The 24,260-nt window shown below is 39.5% G+C and overlaps 1 protein-coding gene across 3 annotated transcripts in view; it reads left to right on the forward strand.

The window, feature by feature from the left end:
- Positions 1-24,260, forward strand: part of ssh (Protein phosphatase Slingshot) — a 145,768-nt gene that overhangs the window by 31,962 nt on the left and 89,546 nt on the right. For 2 of the 3 annotated variants that reach the window (XM_076201973.1, XM_076201972.1), the window contains 2 exons: positions 3,762-3,895; positions 12,721-12,902. In XM_076201973.1, coding sequence (XP_076058088.1) covers positions 3,762-3,895; positions 12,721-12,902 — 316 coding nt within the window. Of the gene's footprint in view, positions 1-3,761; positions 3,896-8,346; positions 8,462-12,720; positions 12,903-24,260 lie in introns of those variants that run through there. The other variant, XM_076201975.1, reaches the window with a different exon arrangement.

Raw genomic sequence — 24,260 nt, forward strand, 5'->3', positions numbered from 1 at the left:
TACCAGGTCCATGAGCACTTATAAAAACCCATTTCTCCCACCCCATTTTCACCTTTGCTCACAGTAGCCTTGAAGATATGACTCTTCACATCACACTCTTTCCTGTCTCATCATTCCCAAAACTCATCCACCACACTCCCAAACTCAAAATTTCCCCTCCCTTTCAACTTGATTCATTTAATGCTAACAACTATCTTCCTTCTCACAAAATCATGCATGATTGATACCCCGAAATCAACTCAAAGGTGGGACACCAATGTTTTTTCAGGATTTCCAAAAGAAAGAGGATTATTAGGCAGAGGTTTAGATGTGGAAAGAGAAACTAGGTATAAAAATGTACTAAGAAATTGGGATATTGCTGATTTGATGGAGGAATTAGATTTGAAAGATGAATATAGGGCAATGTACAGAGAGATATACCAACTACGAAGAGCTAATGATGAGATGAACAAAAAGCTTAATGATCTAACAAATTAATTAAATATGGTCAGAAGTGATAACAAAAGGACAAAAAATGAAGATAAAAGTGAAAATGAGACATTGAAAAAAGAAGTAAAAGAACAAATACAAGCAGTGACTGAGAAAGTAGGAGAAACAATTAAAGAGACGGATCTCCTAGAAATAAAGAATCAATAGAAGCTAGAAGAAAATCATAAAATAACCTTTAAAAAAATAGTACAACAGCAGGTAGAGGAAAATGCAAAAAGAACAGTAAAGTAATTAAAGAAAAGGAAAACTGGGTAAGAGACTCAGTGGATAAAAAGAAGTGCATTGTAGTTTATGGTTTTAAAGAGAATGTACACAGATAGCAAAGAGAAAAAGAGAAAGAAATTGCTAAAGCTATTCTAAAAGATACAAGAGGAGGGACAGGTAATGGACAAAGAGATAGTAGAAGTACATAGAATAGGACAATACTCTAGAGAAAAAACAGTAAAGGCCACTAAAAATCAAACTAAGTTTGCAAAAGATAGCTGAAGAAGCACTATCAAAAGCAACAAAGCTGGCAAATAGTGAAAATTACAAAAATGTATATAAAAAAAAAAAAAAATACAAAAAATGAGTGATGAGGAAAAAGAGAAAGGAAAGACACTTAGAAATGAAGCAAATGAAAAAAAAAAAAACGAGAAGAATGGAGACTGAAAAGAAGGAGTTTTTTCTTTGGAGAGTACTGGACCTGAGGCTGAGAAAATGGTACATAAAAAAAAAAAAAAAAAAGGAAACATGATAAAAAAAAAAGAGAGAAGAAAAGAAAAAATTAAAAATAACATATACAAACACAGATTGTATGATTTTAGGACTAAACAAATTAAACGACTATCTGTCAGTAGAGAAACCAGACATAATGGGAATTGTGGAGACTAAATTAAAAGGTCCACTACCATCAAACACTGTGGAACAAGGTCTATACAACCATTGGGCAAAAAATAGAAAAGAGAAACAGGGTGGAGGGATCATGTTTTTGACTAAGAAAGGCTTAAATGTGACAAAGATAACAGAAAAAAATAATGTGGAATTGATTATGATTAAAATTGAAAACAGCGACATAAAAAGTAGAAAATTTGTAGTAATGTATGTGTCCCCAAAAACAGTCTTGGACAGATAGTGATCATTCCAAAATGTTGGAAGACACAAAGAATGTATTAATTGAATTAAAGGAGGAAATATAGTAATTATGGGTGACTTTAATTCAAAAGAAATGACAGTGAAAGATGAAGACCTTTGGGGAAATATTCTACTGGAAATGACCATTGAATACACATTGAATCAGTGGGTAAAGGAAAATACCAGATATAGAAACAGTGAAGAACTGTCAAGACTAGGTTTAATATTTACATCAGAGCCTGAAATCGTGAATAGAATAAAATACAAGACACTAGTTGGGAAGAGTGACTACATACTAATTGAGTTTGAACTAAAATAAAGATTGATTTGGGAAGAAATGAGAAACATAGAAAAGGAAGACTATGTACAATATAACGGATTTTGCTAAAGTGGGGCAAAAGATTGGAGATGAGTCATATATTGGAAAGTTTGGAGTAGGTGAGAGAGATGACAGAGGTGATATGTTGGTCAATTTTGCAGAGAACTACAACATGAAAATAATGAATGCTCTCTTTCTAAAATATGTAGGTCATAAATGGACCTGGAAAAATCCAAATGGAACAACAAAGAACAAAATATACTTCATATTAGAAGATGAGAGCGTTAGCAATGTTATGGTCATGAATAATGTAGTATAGGTAGAGACCACAGAATGATAGATTGCATAGCAAAATTCACTTTCAGAGCTAAGAAATAAACCCATTACAAAAAAGAAAATAAGCCTTGTGAAGGTTAAGGATAACAAGAAGGAATTTCAGTTAGTAGTCAATTACATTGATGAAGATATAAGAAATTTTTATGATATTGGTGTTAAACTAAGATATTCTAAATATTTCATTAATATCTCCAACAGTTTTGCAAGAAAAACATCTTACAACCCCCAGCCAGTCAAACCTGTTTTGAATGGATTTCACATTTGAGGCTTTTTGCATGAAGAATAACACCAGATAGATTGATAATGAAGTTAGGTACACATACAAACTTAGGGACTACAACCTAACCTACCTCTATTGACATGAATGCTATGAAGCTGTCACATTGGGTCTACCAACATTGAAAGATTGAAGACAAAGAGGTGATATGATTACAGTACTAAAGGGCACATTGACAAGTCACTAAAGGTTGCATTGACAGAAGAGATCTCTTGATTAAGGCTTTAAGAGGTCATGAGAAAAAATTGAAGAAGACTACATGTCTAATGGATGTGAAGATATACCCAGTATAGTTTCCCATATAGATGCATAAATACTTGGAGTAGTTTAGAAGGTAATATAGTCCAAGCTGGAACAAAACACGAATTTAAATCTAAATATGATAAGTTGGAACTGTACATGAACTTAAGGCTAGGTATGATAAATTGGAGAGTAGGAGATGGGACCCGATGTGCATTGCTCCTTTTCTGTATATGATACTACAGTAAGGTAAACACATAATCTGTCATGCCACCTAACATTAGGAACTCTTGAAAAGTACCATAGAGGCAGCCATCAAGCTAGTTTAAGGAGGGAAGACCTGGAAAAAAAAAAAAAAATCAGTCAGGATGACTACTTATTCAGGAATCCCTTTATATGAAGGAATTATCCCCATAAATGAATATACAGCTTGAGAACTTGAAACTACCAAGTGTGAAAAGATCATTCCCTTATGAAAGTGAGATCATGACTAATGAAACCTACTGCCCACCAACCAATAGAACAAACAATGCTGGTACTGCCAGCCAATCACAACCCACTTAACCCCATGAGATGGAATAATCTTAGGTACTCTCCTACCACTGAAGAAGCACCATGAGGTGTGAAAACAAGTTTTGGCTGTAAACCAACTATGCCTGTTACCCTACCATTGGCATCGCATTCACTCTATCAGTTCTCAATTCTGACACATGCCCTATTACTAAAGTAAAAAAAATTCTACCTCCCTTCAACAGACTTCCTTCTATCCAGTACATCCTCAATGCCCTCCACAACACCTATCAACCCTGACACACACCCTCTCTAAATCGATGATAATGAAATATGATAACCCATCCCTCAAAATAAATGTGTGCATGTAGGAGTGCATCTTTTCTGCTGGCAAATATAGTACTTTATTACTACTTCCAATTTTTACCCATTGTACGAAGCCATGTATTCCTTACTGAGTTATATATCCTCTTGCAGGATTTGGAGTTCTACTACCCAAAAATGAATGTCAGGTGGGGTGTGGTCGGCGCTCAACTTCAGCGCCAGCAGAGATCCAAAACCATCTTCAAGCAATGCTTAATCTCCTGCGTCCAGGTGACACTCTGCACATGGTAAGTAATAGAGAACTGTTGATTATTTGGGCTCTATATCTTTCCATTTGTCTTGAAGTAGGTACCTGCTGAGCTTGGTCTTGTAAGATGTTTAGCAAAAAGAATCACCTTCCAGCTGCCCTTTGTCAAAACCCATTATCCCCCTCACCTCCATCTGGAGGTGCAGTGTCAAGGGGTAGACACTATCTTTGGACTGAGCCCAGGATCTCTATTAAATTCAGCTGTATTTCTTCCATCTTTTCATGTATGGAGAACTGACAACTTTTCCTCTTCTGCTACATGCAGTCAGTAACATAGAAACAATGCCACACTAGTACAACACAGACAACATCCAAAGTTTCTTCCCAGTGATATTTATGGTAGGGCCTCAGAATCATTTCTAGCACTGTAGGGCTCTGAGTTTCCAATCAGTATAACTAAAGACAATATTTTTTATAATCATCTTGAATTATTGGGCTTCAGTACCCCTTTATCTTGTTCATACTTGTAAGCATTTTTGTCAGGCACTGGCAGGAGTATAAAACATGTCTCTTAGGACTGTGATAAAGAGGGATGGGAGAAATAAAATTAGATTAAATGTTGATGGTAGGGGACCAATCCTGTATGTAGATGGCTTCCAACATCTTAATTTTGTGGCAATATTGGATTTGGTGACAACTTGAGTATTATTTCCAATGTACTCCCTATCCAAGACTGTGTTGTAGAATTTTGTAATAGTTCCACGAGACATATTTTAAACTCTCACCATCTTATTGATGAAATGATAGGTCTAGCTTGGCTGTTATATTGGTCTTGAGATCATACATAAGAGGTAAAGGAGGACTAATTGAGATAAATTTCTGAGTGAGCTCTGTTGCCACTAAGTACTGTAGTTCTTTACCAGTTCACTGGGATGTTTGTTAGGTGGGGTGTAAATACTTCTGTTGTCTAATAGTTTGTTCATTTTATCTAGATAGTCTTCTTCATTGAGAATCATAACTACAATTTATTTATCAACTTCAGTGAAATGTATATTACAGTCTCCTAAGTTTGTTAATTGTTACAGCAATATTGTTGAAAGGAACTTGATAGAATGTACATACATACATACATATACCAAGGCTTTTTCCCCCTTACAAGGGAGGTAGCCAAAAAGGAAAAGGCATAAAATCATTCCCACCCATTCCATCCCTGAATACACTCCACACCCCGCCACCCTCACTCTTATCTTAGCACCTCCTAGATGACGGGTCATCCCTGCACCTTATCTACTGCCCTGGGTCAGAAGCAGTGTCGCAAGACACAGCACATCCACAGCAAGGCCGCTTCATTAAATCAGCGACCCCCCCTCTCCGTCCCCCCATGCATAAAAGGAGAAGACGGGGAGAAATCCCTTCGGGCTGCGACAAATTTTGCTCACACATAATACCTCACCCCCCATCCCCCTGCCCATTCCACCTCATGCATCACAACATCATCCATATACAACCATTCTCCATTCACCCCTGTCTTCTGTCCTCTCCCGTCCTTCCTCAACAGACATTCCCCTCTTCCCCAAAGCCCCCTTCACCCCATCCATCCATCTCATCCTAGGACATCCCTTCATGTTCACTCCCTCCACATCTGCCTTCCATACCTCTTTTACAAGTCTTTCTTCACTCATTCTTTCCATGTGTCCAAACCATCCTAATACTCTTTCATCAACCCTATCTCCCAACTCCCTTTCCACCCCCATTCTTCTTCTCACCTCCTCATTTCTCACTATCCAGCCTAGTAACCCCCATCATACTTCTCAGACACCTCATCTCAAACACATTCAAATTCCTTCTTTCTTCCTCTCTTATGTTCCATGTTTCTGCCCCATACAGTGCTGTTGGCACAATCACTCCTTCATACAGTCTCCTCTTAGCATCCATTCCCAAATGTCTATTTCTCATTACACTCTTCAATCCACCAAGGCATTTACTCGCTTCTCTCAATCTACATTCTACCTCCACCTTCACTCCACCTTTTCCTGCCACATTTGCACCCAAGTATCTAAAACTATCCACTTCCTCCAGTCGCTCTCCCTTAATACTCACATCCAGTCTACTGCCACTTTCACCCCTTGTACATCTCATTACCTTACTTTTACCCACATTTATCTTTAGCTTTCTTCTATCACATACTCTCCCAAACTCTGTCACCAACTTCCTCAGTCCCTCCTCCGATCCTGCCACAAGCGCAGTGTCGTCCGCAAACAACAGTTGGCTCACCTCCCACTTTTCTCCATTTTCTTTAACCATCTCCAATCCCTGACCCACTACCCTTGCATTTACCTCTCGCACTACCCCATCCATGTATAAGTTGAACAGCCAGGGCGACATAACGCATCCTTGACGAAGTCCCACCTTTACCTCGAACCACTCATTCTCTCCATTTCTAATCCTGAAACAAGCTCTACTACTCTCATAAAAACTCTTGACAGCTCCTAGAAGCTTTCCTCCTATCCCATATATCTGCAGTACCTCCCACAGTGCCTTTCTATCTACCCTATCGTAAGCCTTTTCCAGATCCATAAAAGCCCAAAAAACATCCTTCCCCTTTCCTATAGCTTTCTCACATATTTGTCTTACCACAAAGATCTGATCTACACAACCTCTATCCGTCCTACATCCACACTGTTCCTCACCAATTACTCCCTCTCTTCCTCTCCTAATCCTCTCAATCAACATCCTCCCATAAGCCTTCCCAACTACACTTAACAAGCTAATCCCTCTGAAACTACTACATTCACACTTGTCCCCTTTTCCCTTGTAAAGTGGAACTATACAGGCACTCCTCCAGTCCTCCGGCACTCTGCCCTCTCTCCAACAAACATTAAATAACCTCACCAACCAGTCCACCATCATTGTACCTCCTTTTTTTTAGACATTCTGCATGGCATCCATCCAGACCAGGTGCCTTACCTGCTTTCATCATCTTAACAACTGCCTTCACTTCATCCTTCCTTATTTCTCCTCCATTTTCCTCACTCATCATGGTCATTTTCTTAGCATTTCCCACTGCAACTATCTTTCCCTCCCTATCCTCCTTCACATTTAGCAACTCCCTAAAATATTCTGCCCATCTTCCCCTTACTGCCTTCTCTTCCATTATCATCTCTCCATCTGCACCTTTTACCTTTTCTTCTCTACTTGATTCGCCTCCTCTTCCTCTCTTAATTTCTTTCCAAAACATCTTTTTATTACTTTCAAAATTTTCTGTCATACTCTTACCCCACTTCACATCTGCTCTCCTCTTTGCCTCCTTTACCTTGTGCTTTACTTCTCTTTTCTTTTCTTTGTACCTCTCATATGACTCCCTCGTCCTATTTTGTAACCAATCTGTGAAAGCTCGCTTCTTCTCTTCTACAACCTTCTTTGTTTCCTCATCCCACCATTCACTACCCTTCCTTCTATTTCCTCCTGTCCTTCTTGTTCCACACACCATCCTTGCACACTTTATGACTCCCTCCTTGAACCATCCCCATTCCTCCTCCACACCTAGCTCTACTCTGTCCTTTACTCCCTCCCACTCCTCCTTCAGCTTCTTCATGTACTCCTTCTCCTTTTCCTTTTCATTAAAAGAGTTCACTCTAAGCACCTCCGTACCTTTTGTCCCTTTCCTCTTTTTCCATCTATCCTCCACTCTCAACTTACCTTCCACCAAAAAATGATCTGATATTCCCCCACCCTCTCCTCTTAGCACATGTACATCCTTAACTCTTCCTATCAAAGTCCTATTTACCACTACATAATCCATCAATGCTCTATCTACCACCCTTCCATCCACCACCCTCTCCCATGTGTACTTATGCTTGACTTTCTTCCGAAACACTGTATTTGCTATCATCAACTCTCTGGACACATTTCCACCATCAACTCTCCACTACGATTCTTTCCTGGAACTCCACATTTCCCAACGACTCCATCAATTGGACCATTTCCTACCCTAGCATTAAGGTCTCCCAGTACTATTACATTGACATTTCTCCCTAAATCCTCTATGCACTCATTTAAATCTATCCAAAAAGCCTCCCTTTCTTCTACACTCTTCTCACTGCCAGGCCCATATGCACTTACAAAGACCCACATCTCCTTTCCCAGTTTCGCCTTCATCCACATTATCCTTGAGGAAACCTCCTTCCACTCCACTACCCGTTTACCTATCTCTTCACTTACTAGAATAGCCACCCCTTCCCTCCCTCGCCCTCTCTTCACTCCTGATAACCTCCCACTTACACTCCCAAACTTACACTCACCCTTCCCTTTCAACTTAGTTTCACTCAAAGCCAACACATCCATCTTTCTTCTCACAAACATACTACCTATCTCTTCCCTTTTACTCTCATCTGTACCACATCCACGCACATTAAAAGACCCAAACCTTAGGGTGCTGGTTGGAAAACTCCCAGACCCTCTTATGCCTTTACTTTTTCGTTTAGGAAGGTCCCCTGTGGGGCTACAAGGAGAAGGATGCCTAGTCCCACTCCCCGTCCCTTTCTTCTCGCCTCTTACGATCCAAGTGGAAATACTTGGTGGCAGAAAATGAATACTCAGAGAAATGGTACAGGACAGAAGCAAGGGGTTGGGGGACAGCATAACGGAGGGACAGTCATAGTATAAAAGTGTCATCATTTCTCTATGAAGTTTTCATCTATCATAGACAAAATGATGTGTGGCTCTGGTCCATAGGGGGTTTCCCATATAGACCCTAAAGTATCAACTGCATGCTACTTTGCCACAATAACAAGCAGCCAATACCCCAGTACATAGAATGTAGTTTGATCAATATGTACACTTATATGTATATATATTAAGAAGTTTTTCCCCATACCAGGGAGGTAGTCAAGGTCAAAAGGCATATACCCACCCTACCCATTCCATTCCTATCCCCCATCCTTTCCTCTCTCTCATCTTAGCTCCTCATGGATGATGGGTCATCCCTGTGTCAGAAGCAGTATAGCAAGACACAGCACATCCACAGCAAGGCCACTTCATGCAGATAAATAGCAGATGGAGAGAAATCCTTTCATACTGTGTCAAAATATCATTTGCACATAACCTCTCCCTAACCCCCCATCCTCCACCCACTCCCTTTCATCACAGTATCATTTATACACAGCTATTCTCCACTTACCCCTAGCGCTTGCCTTCTCTCTTCCCTGTTCAACAGACATCCCCCTCTTGCTCAATGCCCCTTTCACCCCATCCATCCATCTCATCCTTGGTTGCCCCCTCATGTTCACTCCATCCACCTCTGCCTTCCATGCCTCTTTTAGTAATCTTTCATCTCTCATTCTTTCCATGTGTCCAAACTATCCCAATACTCTTTCATCAAACTTATCTGTCATCTCCTTTTCCACACCTGCTTTCCTCCTCACCTCCTTGTTTCTTACTATATCCTACCATACTTCTCAGACATTTCATCTTAAATATGTATAAACATTTCCTTTCTGCCTCTCTTAAATTCCAAGTCTCTGCCCCATACAATACTGTCAGCACAATCACCCCTTCATACAAATTCCTCTTTACATCCATTCCCAAATGCCTATTTTTCATGACACTTTTTAATCTCCCAAGGCACTTACTTTCTTCTCTCAATCTATAATTTACCATGACCTTCACTCCTCTTCCTGTCACATGTGACCCCAAATACCTAAAGTTATCCACTTCCAGACTTTCTCCTTTAAGATTTACTTCCAACTCTCTGCCATTCTCTCCCATTGTACATTTTATCACCATTTACCCACATTTACCTTCAAAGTTCTCCTATTGCATACCCTCCCAAACTCCATCACCAACTTCTTTAACCCCTCCTCTGACCCTGCCATAAGCATAGTGTTTTCAGCAAACAACAACTGGTGTACCCTCACTCCTCTTTATTTTCTTTAACCATTTCCAGTCCCCTGACCATTATCCTCCCCTTTACCTCCTGCACCACCCCATCCATGTACATATTGAACAGTCATGGCAACATAACATCCCTGACACAGCCCCACCTTAACCTCAAACCACTCGCTCTCTCCATTTCTAATTTTAACACAGGCTATACTACTCTCATAAAAACTCTTTACTGTCCTGTACAGATTTCTCCTGATCCCATATATCTACAAAACCTCCCACAATGCCTTCCTGTCCACCCTGCCATAAACCATTTCCAAATTCATAAAGGTCCAAAAAATATCCTTTTTGTTTTCCTAAAGCTTTCTTGCATGTGTCTTTCCACAAAAATCTGATCTTTGAAATCCTTACCTATCCTAAATCCACACTGTTCCTCACTAATTACTTCCTCTGTTCCACTCCTAATCCTCACAATCAAAACCCTCTCATAAGCCCTCCAAACTACACTCAACAGATCCCTCTGAAAATACTACTCACATTTGTCCCCTTTTCACTTATAAAATGGAACTATACAGGTACTCCAGTCCTCCGGCACTTTACCCTCCCTTAGACACATATTAAACAACTCAATAGCCAGTCCACTATTATTGTACCTCCCTTCTTCAGACACTCTTCATGACATCTTACCCAGATGGCTTACCTGCTCTCAAAATTTTGAAAACTACATACTTGTAACTCATTTTTTCTTGTTTCTCCTCCTTTTTCCTCATCCATCAGTCATGTCATTTTCTTTGCACCTCACACTGCTACCACCACTCCCTCCCTATCCTCCTCAACATTTAGTGACTCCCTAAAATATTCTGCCCATTTTCCCATTACCACCTCCTCTACTGTTATCATCACTCCATCTGCACATTTTACCTTTTCTTCTCTACTTGATTTGCCTCCCCTTCCTCTTATCTTCCTTCCAAAATATCTTTTTATTATTTTCAATATTTTCTGTCATACTCCTCCCCCATTTTACATCTGCCCTCCTTTTTGCCTCCTTTATCCTATGCTTTGCTTCTTTTCTTTTTTCTTTGTATCTCTCATGTTTCTCTTATCCTACTTTGCAACAAGTTTGTGAATGTTAGCTTCTTCTCTTCAACAACCTTCTTTACTTCATCATCCCACCACTCACTGCCATTCCTTCTATTCCCTCCCATCCTCCTTTTTCCACACACTATCTTTGCACACCTTGTTACTCCCTCCTTGAAATACCCCCCATTCCTCTTCCATTCCTACCTCTAGTTTATCCTTCACCACTTCCCACACTTTCAGTATCTCCTTGTACTCCAGCTCCTTACACTTCTCATTTAAACAGTTTACTTTAGCGACCTTACCTTCTGTTCTTTTCCTTTTTCTCCATCTATCCTACACTCTCAATTTGCCTTCCACCAAAAAATTATCTTATATTCCCACACTCCCCTAAGAACATGGAGTTCCAAAATTCTTTCTAATTTTCTCCAGGATACCACTACATAGTCCATTAAAGCCTTATCAATTAACCTTCTATCCACCACCCCCTCCTGTGTGTACTTTTGTTTAACTTTTTTCCTCAACACACTGTTAGCTGTCATCAACTCTCTCAATACATCTCCACCATCAGCTCTCCACTACAATTTTTATCTGGTACTCAACACTTCCCAACCACTCCATCTAATGGTTTATTCCCCTACCCTAGCATTGAGATCTCCCAGTGCCACTTCATTGACATTTCTCCTAAAACTCTCTATGCACTCATTTAAATCTATCCAAAAAGGTTCCCTTTCTTCTACACTCTTCTCACTACCAGGCACATATGTACTTACAAAGACTCATACCCCCCTTCCTAGTTTCACCTTCATCCACATTAACCTCTTCAGTACGGTTCAAAATCTCGCGGGCAGCATTAGTTGCCAGACGTATGATGTGTCGTAATAATACTCGCATCATAAAATATAGTCACCGCTTATATCGATCGTTCTCTCTTTCACCCGTGAATTTTGATAACCATAGAAAATGTGATGAAGACAGTTTAGAGAGTATGTCATTACGCAGGGGCAACTACAATGAATATAATCAAGACGCCGATATGGCAGCCTCGCGTATGCACTTGCTCCTCATGCCGCCTATGTATGCGGCACCGTATGGAAGGGGTCAACCTTGAAGAATCCTTCCACTCCACCACATGTTTACCTATCTCTTCACTTGCTAGTATAGCCACCCCTTCCCTCCCTTGTCCTCTGCTCATTCCCGACACCCTCCCCATTACACTCCCAAACTCAAATTCACCCCTCCCTTTCAGCTTGGTTTTGCTCAGTGCCAACACATCCATGTTCCCTCTCACAAACATACTGTCTATCTCTTCCTTTTTACTCTCATATGTACCACACCCATGCATATTGAAAGAGCCAAGCCTTAGGGTTCTGGTTGGAAAGCTCCTCCCAGACCCTTGTATGCCTGAACTTCTTGTAGGAATTTATCCTTTATGGCTATAGAGAGCAGGATACCTAGTCCTATCCTCTGTCCTGTTTAAGTCACCTTTTATGAACTGAGTGGGAACACTTGATGGTAGTATTCTTTCCTCTCCTACCACAGGGGTAGGGAAAAATGGAAATATATATTCAGAGAAGTGGTACAGGACAGTATCAAGAGGGGTATTGGCTGCATATAAAAATTTGCTCAGTAGCATACAATTGATATTTTAGTGTCTATATGGGGCATCTCTACAGACCAGAGCCACACATCATTTTGTCCATGCTAGAGGAAATATCTACTTTGTTGTACTGCAACTGTTCCTCCATTATACTGTCTCCCCACTCTTTTACATGTGTATATATATATATATATATATATATATATATATACATATATATATATATATATAGATATAGATATAGATATATCTTAAATCCATTAAATAATTTAGTAAAATTTTCCTTTCTTTTTTTGATTTTTCAGGCAGTAAAACTAGAATCATTACACGTTGGACGTGTAAGATACCTTGCTGTTGTTGGTACAGTTGGAAAGCAAGACACAGAAGAGGCATGCTTGCTGGGAGTGGATTTTTCAAGTGGCAGCCCTTCCATTGGGCTTGTCTTGCCAGTCCTTGCAGACACAAGAATCAGTTTAGATGGTGATGGGTAAGTAATGTAATCAAGAATTTCATGTATCATGTAGGTTGGCACAGTACATCCATAGCAAGGCCACTTCACTTAATTGTCAAAACCCCCTCTGTCCCCTTATTGAGGAAAAGAGAAGACAGGGAGAAATCACTTTGGGTTGTGTCAAAATGTCATTTACACATAAGCAACCACCCCCCATCCCCCTGCCCCTCCCTTCCTTGCATAACAGTATCATCAATATACAGCCACTCTCCACTCATCCCTATCTTCTGCATTCTCTCTTCTTTTCTCAACAAATATTCTTCTCTTGCTCAATGGTCCCTTCACCACATCCATCTCATCCTTGGTCATCCCCTTGAATTCACCCCCCTTATCTCTGTCTTCCACACCTCTTGTACTAATCTTTCTTCACTCATTCCATGTGTCCAAACCATCCTAATACTTTTTCATCGGCCCTATCTGTCATCGCCTTTTCCACTCCAGCTCTCCTCCTTGCCTCCTCATTTCTCACTCTATCCAGCCTAGTAATCCCTACCATACTTCTCAGACATTTCATCTCAAACATATTCAAACTTTTCCTCTCTACCTCTCTTAGTGAGGGGAAGGAGAGGGGGGTCACCAATTAAGTGAGGCAGCCTTTCTGTGGATGTACTGTGTCTTGCTACATAGCTTCTGACCCAGGGCAGTGGACAAGATGCAGGGATGACCCGTCATCCAGGAGGTGCCAAGATTAGAGGGAGGGTAGAGGGTGGAGGGAAATGGAGTATGTAGGGGATGGAATGGGTGGGAATGATTTTTATGCCATTGTTTTTTGGCTACCTCCCTTGTAAAGGGGAAAAGCCTTTGGTATATGTATGTACTCGTATGTATGAAATGTTAAATTCTATTGGCTGCATGTTATTACGAAGTTAAAATCTACTCCATAGCATGCAGCTGATACTTTAGGGTCTATATGGGATGCCCTATGGACCAGAGCCACACATTTTGTCTGTGATAGTGTCTATTCATAGAGAAATTATGCTACATTATTATACTGTGACTCTCCCTATGTTATGCTGACCCCCCCCCCCCCCAAGTGGTAGGGGAAAAAGAATAAAGAGTGATGTGAAGGAAAGGAGGAGAGGTAGTGAGTATTGGGATGAATACAGTACATGCAGGTGGGGGTTGAAGAGAAGAAGTGAGCTTATGATGATTGGATGTAAAGTACAACTAGGGAAGCATATGAAAGGTACAGAAAGAGAAGCAAAGTGCAAGGAGGAGAGCAAATATAAAGTGGGAAAGGAAAGTGACAGAATTTTGAAAAGAATAAATAGATATTTTGGAAGGAAGTTAAAAGAGGAAAGGGAGGTGAGTCAGGAAGACAGGAAAAGGTAAAAGGTGCAGACACAACCATTCTCCACTCACCCCTATCTTCTGCCTTCTCCCTTCCTTCCTCAACAGACATCCCCCCTCTTGCTCAATACCCCTTTTACTCCATCCATCTCAATGGTTGCTCCCTTATGTCCACTTCATCCACCTTTGCCTTCCACACTTCTATTACTAATCTTTCTTCACTCATTCTTTCTATGTGTCCAAACCATCCTAATATTCTTTCATCAACCCTATCTCCTAACTCCTTTTTCATTTCCATTCTCCTCCTCACCTTGTTTCTCACTCTGTCCAACTTAGTAACCCCCTACCATACTTTTTATGCATTTCATCTCAAAACAGATTTAACCCTTGCTTATATTCTATGTTTCTGCCCATTCTTACCTTTTACTAAGGCTTTCTCACATATATGTCTCACCTTAAAAATATAATCCATGCAACCCCTTCCTTTCCTAAACCCACACTGTTCCTCATCAATTACTCCCTCTGTTCCTCTCCTAATCCTCTCTTTTAAAACCCTCCCATATGCCTTCCCAACTACACTCAACAAACTGATCCCTCTGAAACTACTATACTCACATTTGTCCCCTTTTCTCTTGTAAAGTGGAACAATACAGGCACTCCTCCAGTTCTCTGGCACTCCAATAGACACACATTAAAGAACCTCACTAGCCAGTCCCCTATAACTGTACCTCCCTTCTTCAGACACTCTGAATGACACCCATCTAACCCAGGTGCCTTAAGGTATGGTTACACTAATCAACAGATGGGTTGGATTTCGAGCCTAGGGATGGATTTCATCCAATGTTGGAAGATTTGGGTTGGAATCCAAGCCTAGGGACACCCAACACAATACTGTTGTAGTCCACACTCTTGGAAGAGATTCAAGGGCAAGAAACTTAAGATATATGTTAAGAGTATTCATATTTACGGCATTAAAAAAATATGTGTATATGTATATATATATACATATATATATATATATATATATATATATATATATACATATATATATATATACATATATATATATATATATACATATATATATATATATATACATATATATATATATATATACATATATATATATATACATATATATATATATATATATACATATATATATATATATATATACATACATAACTTGTTCATTAATAAGAGATAAAATCTTTAATAGTGTAAAATAATCTTAAATACATACATACATATACCAAAGGCTTTTTCCCCCTACACAGGGGGTAGCCAAAAAGAAAAGGCATAGAAACCACTCCCACCCATTCCATTTCCTATATATTCCACTCCCCTCCTCCCTCCCTCTTATCTTGGCACCTCTTGGATGATGGGTCATCCCTGCATCCTGTCGACTGCCCTGGGTCAGAAGCATTGTCACAAGACACTGCACATTCACAGCAAGGCCGCTTCATAAATTCAGCGACCCCCCCTCTCCGTCCCCCCATGCAGAAATGGAGAAGACGGGGAGAAATCCCTTCGGGCTGCGTCATATTTTTTTCTCGCACACACCTCCCCACCCCCCATCCCCCACCCACTCCCCCTCATACATCACAGCATCATCTATACACAACCCTTCTCCATTCACCCCTATCTTCTCTCCTCTCCCGTCCTTCCTCCACAGGCATTCCTCTGTTATGTAATGCCCCTTTCACCCCGTCCATCCATCTCATCCTAGGACGCCCCCTCATATCTTGAAATAGAAAATAAATTTTATGGAATGTATATTGTGGCAATAATCAAACAGTAATTTGAATACTGGCTGAAATTATGAACAAACACTTTAAATCTGTATTCACAATTGATAGTACACAAAATTGGGGTTAAGGACAGAAAGATCCCCCAATGAAGGAAATAACTGACACAGAAGGAAATACGGTACCAAATAATAAACCTTAATGTCAGAAAATCACATGGTCCAAATGGAATTGCAAATTGGATATTAAAAGAATGTATAGATTAACTAATGGACAAAATATATAATTGATTACTCACTCAAACAAGGAAAGGTACCACAAGATTGGAAAAATGCAAATATTGTACCAATATATAAAGGGGGGGACAAGGATAATCCAACTAACTATAGACTTACAAACACATTAGCAAAAATATGTGAGAAAGTTATCAAAAGTAGATGGATTAAACATCAGGAAGAAAATAATATACTGAATCCAAAACAATTTGGCTTTAGACACGGAAGATCATGTGCCACTAACTTGATTTTTTTTTTTTTTTTTTTTTTTTTTTTTTTTTTTACTCAAGGCTAATAGATATAATGCAAGAAAGAGACAGAAGGGTGGATTGTACTTTCCTAGATTTACAAAAAGTATTTGATAAAATACCACACAAAAAGCTACTAAGAAAAATTGAAATAATAGGTGGTGTACAAGGAAAGTTATTGAAATGGAAGATTTCTTGAACAAGAGAAGAATGAGGATAGTACCATATTTTACGGCTTACAAGATGCACTTTTTTTTCCTAAAAAATACTAGTGTGTCTTCCAAGACAAATGTTGTATTGTAAGACAACAAGAATCCAGTGGTGATGAATTCTCGGGATTTGAGGATGAATAAATTTCTTTCAAGTTTATATTTCTACATGCATATTTTTGAAATTTTTAGTTTATTTTTATGAAAATAAAACCACACTTGGACAATGAAAAATGTATAGTATATTTACTAATCACCAACTAGTATCATCTCCATACAAACAAAATCGGACAAGTGATTTCATCGTGTAAACAATACGTCCAATACGTGTTGTCGCCCGCCACTAAAACAAGAAGAGATGGACTGCTTCACTGTGTGTACGTATTTACCTATGGTATTTTTATATACATAGTTGTAAATTTGTGGTGAGTGCTCCAGCAAATTTGTAATGAGTGCTGAGACAATAGTGTCTTGCAGACTCCTTGCTTCTTATGTTTTTTGGTTCAGTGGTTGGGTATATGGTGAATGTGTTCTTGTATGAGAATGACTTTTTTTCTTAGAAATTTCTTTCAAATATTAGGGTGCGTCTTCCAAGCAGTAAAATGCGGTACTTAGAGACAAAAACTTGACCTGGGAAAAATGATAAGTAGAGTCCCACAAGGTTCTGTATTGGCTCTGATAATGTTTGCCGTATATATAAATGACATGGATGAAGGTGTGGAATGTTATATGAGCTTCTTTGCAGATGATGCAAAACTACTAAAGAAAGTAAGTACAGAGGAAGACTGTGAATCACTACAGAAAGGCCTGCATAAAGTCTGGGAATGGAGCCAAAAGTGGGAAGTGAACTTCAACATCAAGAAATGTAGTATAATGGAATTTGGAAAAAAGTAAATATAGAATATCAGGGCAATATAAAATCGGCACATGTGGTACAGATGAGAGTAAAAGGGAGGAGATAGGCAGTATGTTTGTGAGAAGAAAGATGGATGTGCAGGCTTTGAGTGAAACTAAAATGAAAGGGAAGGGCGAGTGTGAGTTTGGGAGTGTAGCTGGGAGGTACTCAGGAGTGAAGAGGGGACAAGGGAGAGAAGGGGTGGCTATACTATTAAGTGAAGAGATAAGTAAGTGTGTAGTGAAGTGGAAGGAGGTTTCATCAAAGTTGATGTGGATGAAGGTGAAGCTGGGAAGAGAGATGTGGGTTTTTGTAAGTGTGTATGGCCCGGGTAGTGAGAAGAGCGTAGAGGAAAGGGAGGCTGTTTGGGTAGATATAAATGAGTGCATAGAGGGATTAGGGAGAAATGTCATTGTAGTTGTATTGGGAGACCTTAATGCTAGGGTAGGAAATAAACCAGTAGACAGAGTGATTGGGAAGTATGGAGTTCCAGGTAAAAATCATAGTGGAGAATTGATGGTGGAGATGTGTCTTGAAAGAGAGTTGATGATAGCAAATACAGTGCTTAGGAAGAAAATCAGGCATAGATACATATGGGAGAGGGTGGTGGATGGAAGGGTGGCAGATTGAGTGTTAATGGACTAAATAGTGGTGACCAGGAGTATAGTAGGAAGAGTTAAGGATGTACATGTTCTAAGGGGAGAGAGTGGGGGAATATCAGATCATTTTCTGGTGGAAGGTAAATTGAGTGGGGAATAGGTGGAGAAAGAGGAAAAGGGCAGAAGGTAGGGAGGTACTTAAAGTGAATTTCTTAAATGAGAAAGAAAAGGAGAATGAGTATAAGAAGCTGAGAGGGGAGTGGGAGGGAGTGAAGGATAGAGTAGAACTAACTACAAGTGGAAGAGGAATGGGTATGGTTCAAGGAGGGAGTCATAAGGTGTGCAAAGATGGTGTGTGGAACAAGGAGGGCAGGAGGAAATAGAAGGAAGGGTAATGAGTGGTGGGATGAGGAAGCAAAGAAGGGTGTAGAAGAGAAGAAACAGGCATTCATAGATTGGCTACAAATTAGGATGAGGGAATTGTGTGAGAGGTAGAAAGTAAAGAGAAGGGAAGTTAAGCATAAGATAAAGGAAGCAAAGAGGAGAGCAGATGTGAAATGGGGTAAGAGTATGACAGAAAACTTTGAAAGTAATAAAAAGATGTTTTGGAAAGAAATTATAAGAGGAAGAGGAGGCGAATCAAATAGAGAAGAAAAGGTAAAAGGTGCAGATGGAGAGATGATAATGGAAGAGAAGACAGCGAGAGGAAGGTGGGGCAGAGTATTTTAGGGAGTTGCTAAATGTGAAGGAGGATAAGGAGGGAAAGGTAGTTGCAATGGGAATCGCTAAGAAAATGAGAGTGATGAGTGAGGAAAATGAAGGAGAAATAAAGAAAGATTAAGTGAAAACAACTGTTAAGATGATGAGAGCAGGTAAGGCACCTGGGTTGGATGGATGCCATGCAGAATGTCTGAAGAAAGGAGGTACAGTTATGGTGGGCTGGCTGGTGAGGTTATTTAATGTTTGTTTAAGAGAGGGTAGAGTGCTGGAGGAGTGCCTGTATAGTTCCACTTTACCAGGGAGATGGGGACAAGTGTGAGTGTAGTAGTTTCAGAGGGATCAGCTTGTTAAGTGTAGTTGGGAAGGCTTATTGGAGGGTCTTGATTGAGAGGATTAGGAGAGGACCAGAGGGAGTAATTGGTGAGGAACAGTGTGGTTTTAGGACAGGTAGGGGTTGTGTAGATCAGATTTTTGTGGTAAGACAGATATGTGAGAAAGCTATAGGAAAAGGTAAGGATGTTTTTTTGGGCTTTTATGGATCTGGAAAAGGCTTGTGACAGGGTAGACATGAAGGCACTGTGGGAGGTACTGCAGATATATGGGATAGGAGGAAGGTGTTAAGAGCAGTCAGAGTTTTTACGAGAGTAATAGACCTTGTGTTAGGATTAGAAATGGAGAGAGTGAATGGTTTGAAGTTAAGGTGGGACTTTGTCAGTGATGTGTTATGTCGCCCTGGCTGTTCAATCTATACATGGATGGGGTGGTGTGAGAGGTGAATGCAAGGGTAGTGGGTCAGGGGTTGGAGATGGTTAAAGAAAATGGAGAAAAGTGGGAAATAAGCCAGTTGTTGTTTGCTGATGACACTGCGCTTGTAGCAGGATCAGAAGAGGGATTGAGGAAGTTAGTGACAGAGTTGGAGAAGGTGTGTGAAAGAAGGAAGCTGAAGATGAATGTGGGTAAAAGTAAGGTGATGAAATGTACAAGGGGAGAGAGTGACAGCAGACTGGAAGTGAGCATTAAGGGTGAGAGACTGGAGGAAGTGGATAGTTTTAGATACTTGGGTACGAATGTGGCAGGAAAGGGAGGAATGGGGGTGGAGGTAGAATGTAGATTGAGAGAAGTGAGTAAATGCCTTGGTGGATTAAAAAGTGTAATGAGAAATAGACATCTGGGAATGGATGCTAAGAGGAGGTTATATGAAGGAGTGATTGTGCCAACAGCACTGTGTGTGGCAGAAACATGGAACATAAAAGAGGAAAAGAGAAGGAGTTTGAATGTATTTTAGATGAAATGTCTGACAAGTATGATAGGGTTTACTAGGCTAGATAGAATGAGAAATAAGGAAGTTAGGAGGAGAACAGGGGTGGAAAGGGAACTGGGAGATAGGGTTGATGAAAGAATATTAGGATGGTATGGACACATGTAAAGAATGAGTGAAGAAAGATTAGTGAAAGAGGTGTGGAAGGCAGAGGTGGAAGGAGTGAATATGAGGGGGCGTCCTAGGATGAGATGGATGGATGGGGTGAAAGGGGCATTACAAAAGAGAGGAATGTATGTTGAGGAAGGATGGGAGAGGACAGAAGATAGGGGTGAATGGAGAAGGGTTGTGTATGGATGATGCTGTGATGCATGAGGGGGAGTGGGTAGGGGATGAGGGGTGAGGAAGTATGTATGAGAAAAAATTTGACCCAGCCCAAAGGGATTTTTGTTCGTCTTCTCCTCTTCTGCATGAGGTGACGGAGAGGGGGGGTTTGCTGAATTTATGAAGTGGCTTTGCTGTGAATGTGCTGTGTCTTGCAACACTGCTTCTGACCCAGGGCAGTGGACTAAGATGCAGGGATGACCCATCATCCAGGAGGTGCCAAGATAAGAGGGAGGGAGGAGGGTGGAGGGAGTGGAATATGTAGGGAATGGAATGGGTGGAAGTGGTTTCTATGCCTTTTTCTTTTTGGCTACCCACCCCATGTAAGGGGGAAAAAGCCTTTGGTGTATGTATGTATGTATGAAGCTCATGACACAAGACTGTTATTCATACCATCAGTAAGTTCATTTGACTTGACTGCCTCTACAATTTTCTTCCTTACGTACTTCTGCCTCGTCGTTCATCAACCTCGTTGTTCATCAGCCTCGTCGTTCATCAACCTCGTTGTCCATCAGCCTCGTCGTTCATCAACCTTGTCGTTTGTCAGCCTCATCGTTCCTCATCAATCTTTGTTGGAGATCATCTTGTTCCACTCGTATGAAGACTCCTCATTCTATTAACACAGGCTTGGTTGTGGTTGTACTCTGTGTTGTTATTGTGCTTGCACTGTCAATTGGTGTACGGTACTCTTCGGAGGCATTCGTCTGATCACTTTGGAGGAGGTTCATCCCACTGCAGCCACCACTGTTAGCTCCACAGCCACTAACACTTTCAGTAATTCCTCAGTCACTTACATTATTCATCTGTAGGCCCCATGCCACTTCCTTCTCTTAACCCCTTCCATACGGTGCTGCATACATAGGCGGCATGAGGAGCAAGTGGATATGCGAGGTTGCCATATCGGCGTCTTGATTATATTTATTGTAGTTGCCCCTGCATAATGACATACTCTCTAAACTGTCTTCATCACATTTTCTATGGTTATCAAAATTCACGGGTGAAAGAGAGAACGATCGATATAAGTGGTGACTATATTTTATGATGCGAGTATTATTACGACACATCGTATGTCTGGCAGATAATGCCGCCCGCGAGATTTTGGCCCGGAGTGAAGAGGTTAAGTATGTTTCCACCAAATCTTCTGTAACAAGTTAGTAAATTTTCTTGATGGGGTGAATTAAAACAGAGATATAGTTTTTTCTTTTCTTCCAATTAATTACACTTGGTTATTCAAGTTACACCAAGGGACTCCCACTTGGGATCCTTGTACACCCACCAAGCCAAGTCTGCTTTGATGTCACTATTTAATTCATCCAAGAACTTTGAACGTTACAAATAAGTGCCACCCTTTAAGGGCGTGACTTTACCTCTGTGCACCAATAATTTCTCTCCTCCACCCTTTTCTCAATCAGAAAGGCTATTGTACTGTCTCGAGCAATACTGTTTACGCAAGCACTTCTGTCACAAGTGGAACGTGGCTTAATGTTAACCTTTCGTCATATCAGCACTTCTATTGATACCCTAGGCCAGGGGTGGGGAACCTTTTTGTGCATGAAGGCCACCTTACAATTCATCGTCCTACATAGAGGCCGCACTGAACAAATTATTATTATTCTTTTTTTTTTTTTCAATGATTTCATTCCTTTTTAGGGGATGGTGTAAGTTTTCCACCCCCGTCCCAAAAAATTAAGTTTAAAAATATTTTTTTAATTTTAAAAATATACATATGTATGAAATTTAAAATTATTTTTTACCTATTGGAGGGTGGAGGGGTGTGGAGTGTATTCAGGGATGGAATGGGTGTGAATGATTTTATGCCTTTTTCTTTTTGGCTACCCCCCTTGTAAGGGGGAAAAAGCCTTGGTATATGTATGTATGTACCTATTTTTTTAAATTTCGAAGTGGGTGCAGAAGTTACACTTGACCCTTTTTTGTTTTTGTTTTTAATTATACCCTTTTTATGAATTTAAATTCAAAGCAATTTAGAAATGCAAAAAATGCTTATAGATATTTAATGAGACAAAAAATACTAAGCAAAAAAATTGCATAAAATGTAATTATGAAATGAAGATTCAAAATCTTAAAAAAACAAAAGCTGGTCATGTTTTAAGATGCAGAAATAAAAATTGCAAAAATTATTTAACATCCCCATTTTACACTTTAATAAAAGGTTTTAAAATTACAATTAATATTCAACTAAGATTAATTTATTGCTTTATTTTAAACGACTCGGTGGAAAGAACGGAAAGGGAAACAATGCTTTCAAAGAAAAAATTATCATGTATAATAAAAAGTTAAGAGAATTTTTTTCTAATTTTAATGTACAAGATAATGAAAAACTTGGAAGCGAAAATTCCAAAGTTCAAATTGACGAAACATGTTTTATGAAATCAGAATTAATTACTTACCCACAATGATAAATCTAAAAAAAGAAGAAAAAAGAAAAAATATTTGGCTTATTGGAGCATATGATGAACGCACAAGAAACGTAAAAATTCAAGTTTTAAAAAGTAGGAAAGCATCTACATTTATGCATCTAAAAAAATATACACAGAAAATGGCAACAATGACTTCACAGTGAGGAGGTGGACGAGACAGGAACTCTTCGTGAATTTTACGTGAAGTCACTCACTCCCACTAGGGTGGCGTAGCTGACAAGGAAATATTGCCTTTACATGTTGCATGCAGGAAGTTAAAATTCATTAGGTTCAGAGAAAAATCATTCCAATTTCTGGGAGTGACATCACTGAACACGGTTAACTTTGCTTTCGTCTATGTGTGTGGTGTGTATTATAAGTTTCAGATGTACAGTTAGTCGTCGACTTATGACCTATGCGACTTACGACTGATCGACTTTACGACCACGAGATAGTGCAATAATATTTAACATTTAATAGAGTAATAGAATTGCAATGTTATGCCTGGCAGTGCAGTACAATTACTTTGCACGCCGCGAGACGCGAGTACGATAGTTTTGGCAGGTTACCGGCAGCGTCAGCTTCCCTCTCATTCAGGAGCATGTGGTATTTCTGACTTCATTCATGACAAGAATTATATCTTTAATTTTTTTGTGCTTCAAACCCCCATGAAGATGTCTAAAAGAAAATTATCTTTCGATATTTCCAAGCCTGCCAAGAAACAAAGAAAGATTATTGATCTTGACACGAAAATGAAAGTGATAAAACATTATGAAGGAGGGAAGAAAGTTAATGTGATAGCACGTGAACTTCAGTTATCACATTCTACAGTGTCGATAATTTTAAAAGATTAAGAGAGGATCTCAATTTTGCCTTGGATTTTATATCTTAATATGTTTTGCAATTAATAAAATGTAACAGTAAAACTTTTTTATGCCTAGTCTGTTGTCGATAACAATATGTTCGATACAGCATTTTGTATTTATATGTTTTGCAATATTTTCGGTACAGTACGTAAACGAAAAGAATGTTTTGAATTTTTTTTTTCCTAATTTTGCCATGCATTATGTATTTTTATGTTTTGCAATTAATAAAATGTAACAGTAAACTTTGTTTAAGCGTAGTCTGTTGTCGATAACAATATTTTCGGTACAGTACGTAAACGAAAATAATGTGTTTTGAAATAAAAAAATTCCTAATTTTGCCTTGCATTTAGTATTTTAATGTTTTGCAATTAATAAGATGTAAATTATACAGTACAATGATTTTAATTTAACCAACAAAAAAGTAT

This window comes from Oratosquilla oratoria, chromosome 18, assembly GCF_046742065.1.
Source record: "Oratosquilla oratoria isolate Oo_2021 chromosome 18, ASM4674206v1, whole genome shotgun sequence".
In the NCBI taxonomy this organism is placed as follows: domain Eukaryota; kingdom Metazoa; phylum Arthropoda; class Malacostraca; order Stomatopoda; family Squillidae; genus Oratosquilla; species Oratosquilla oratoria.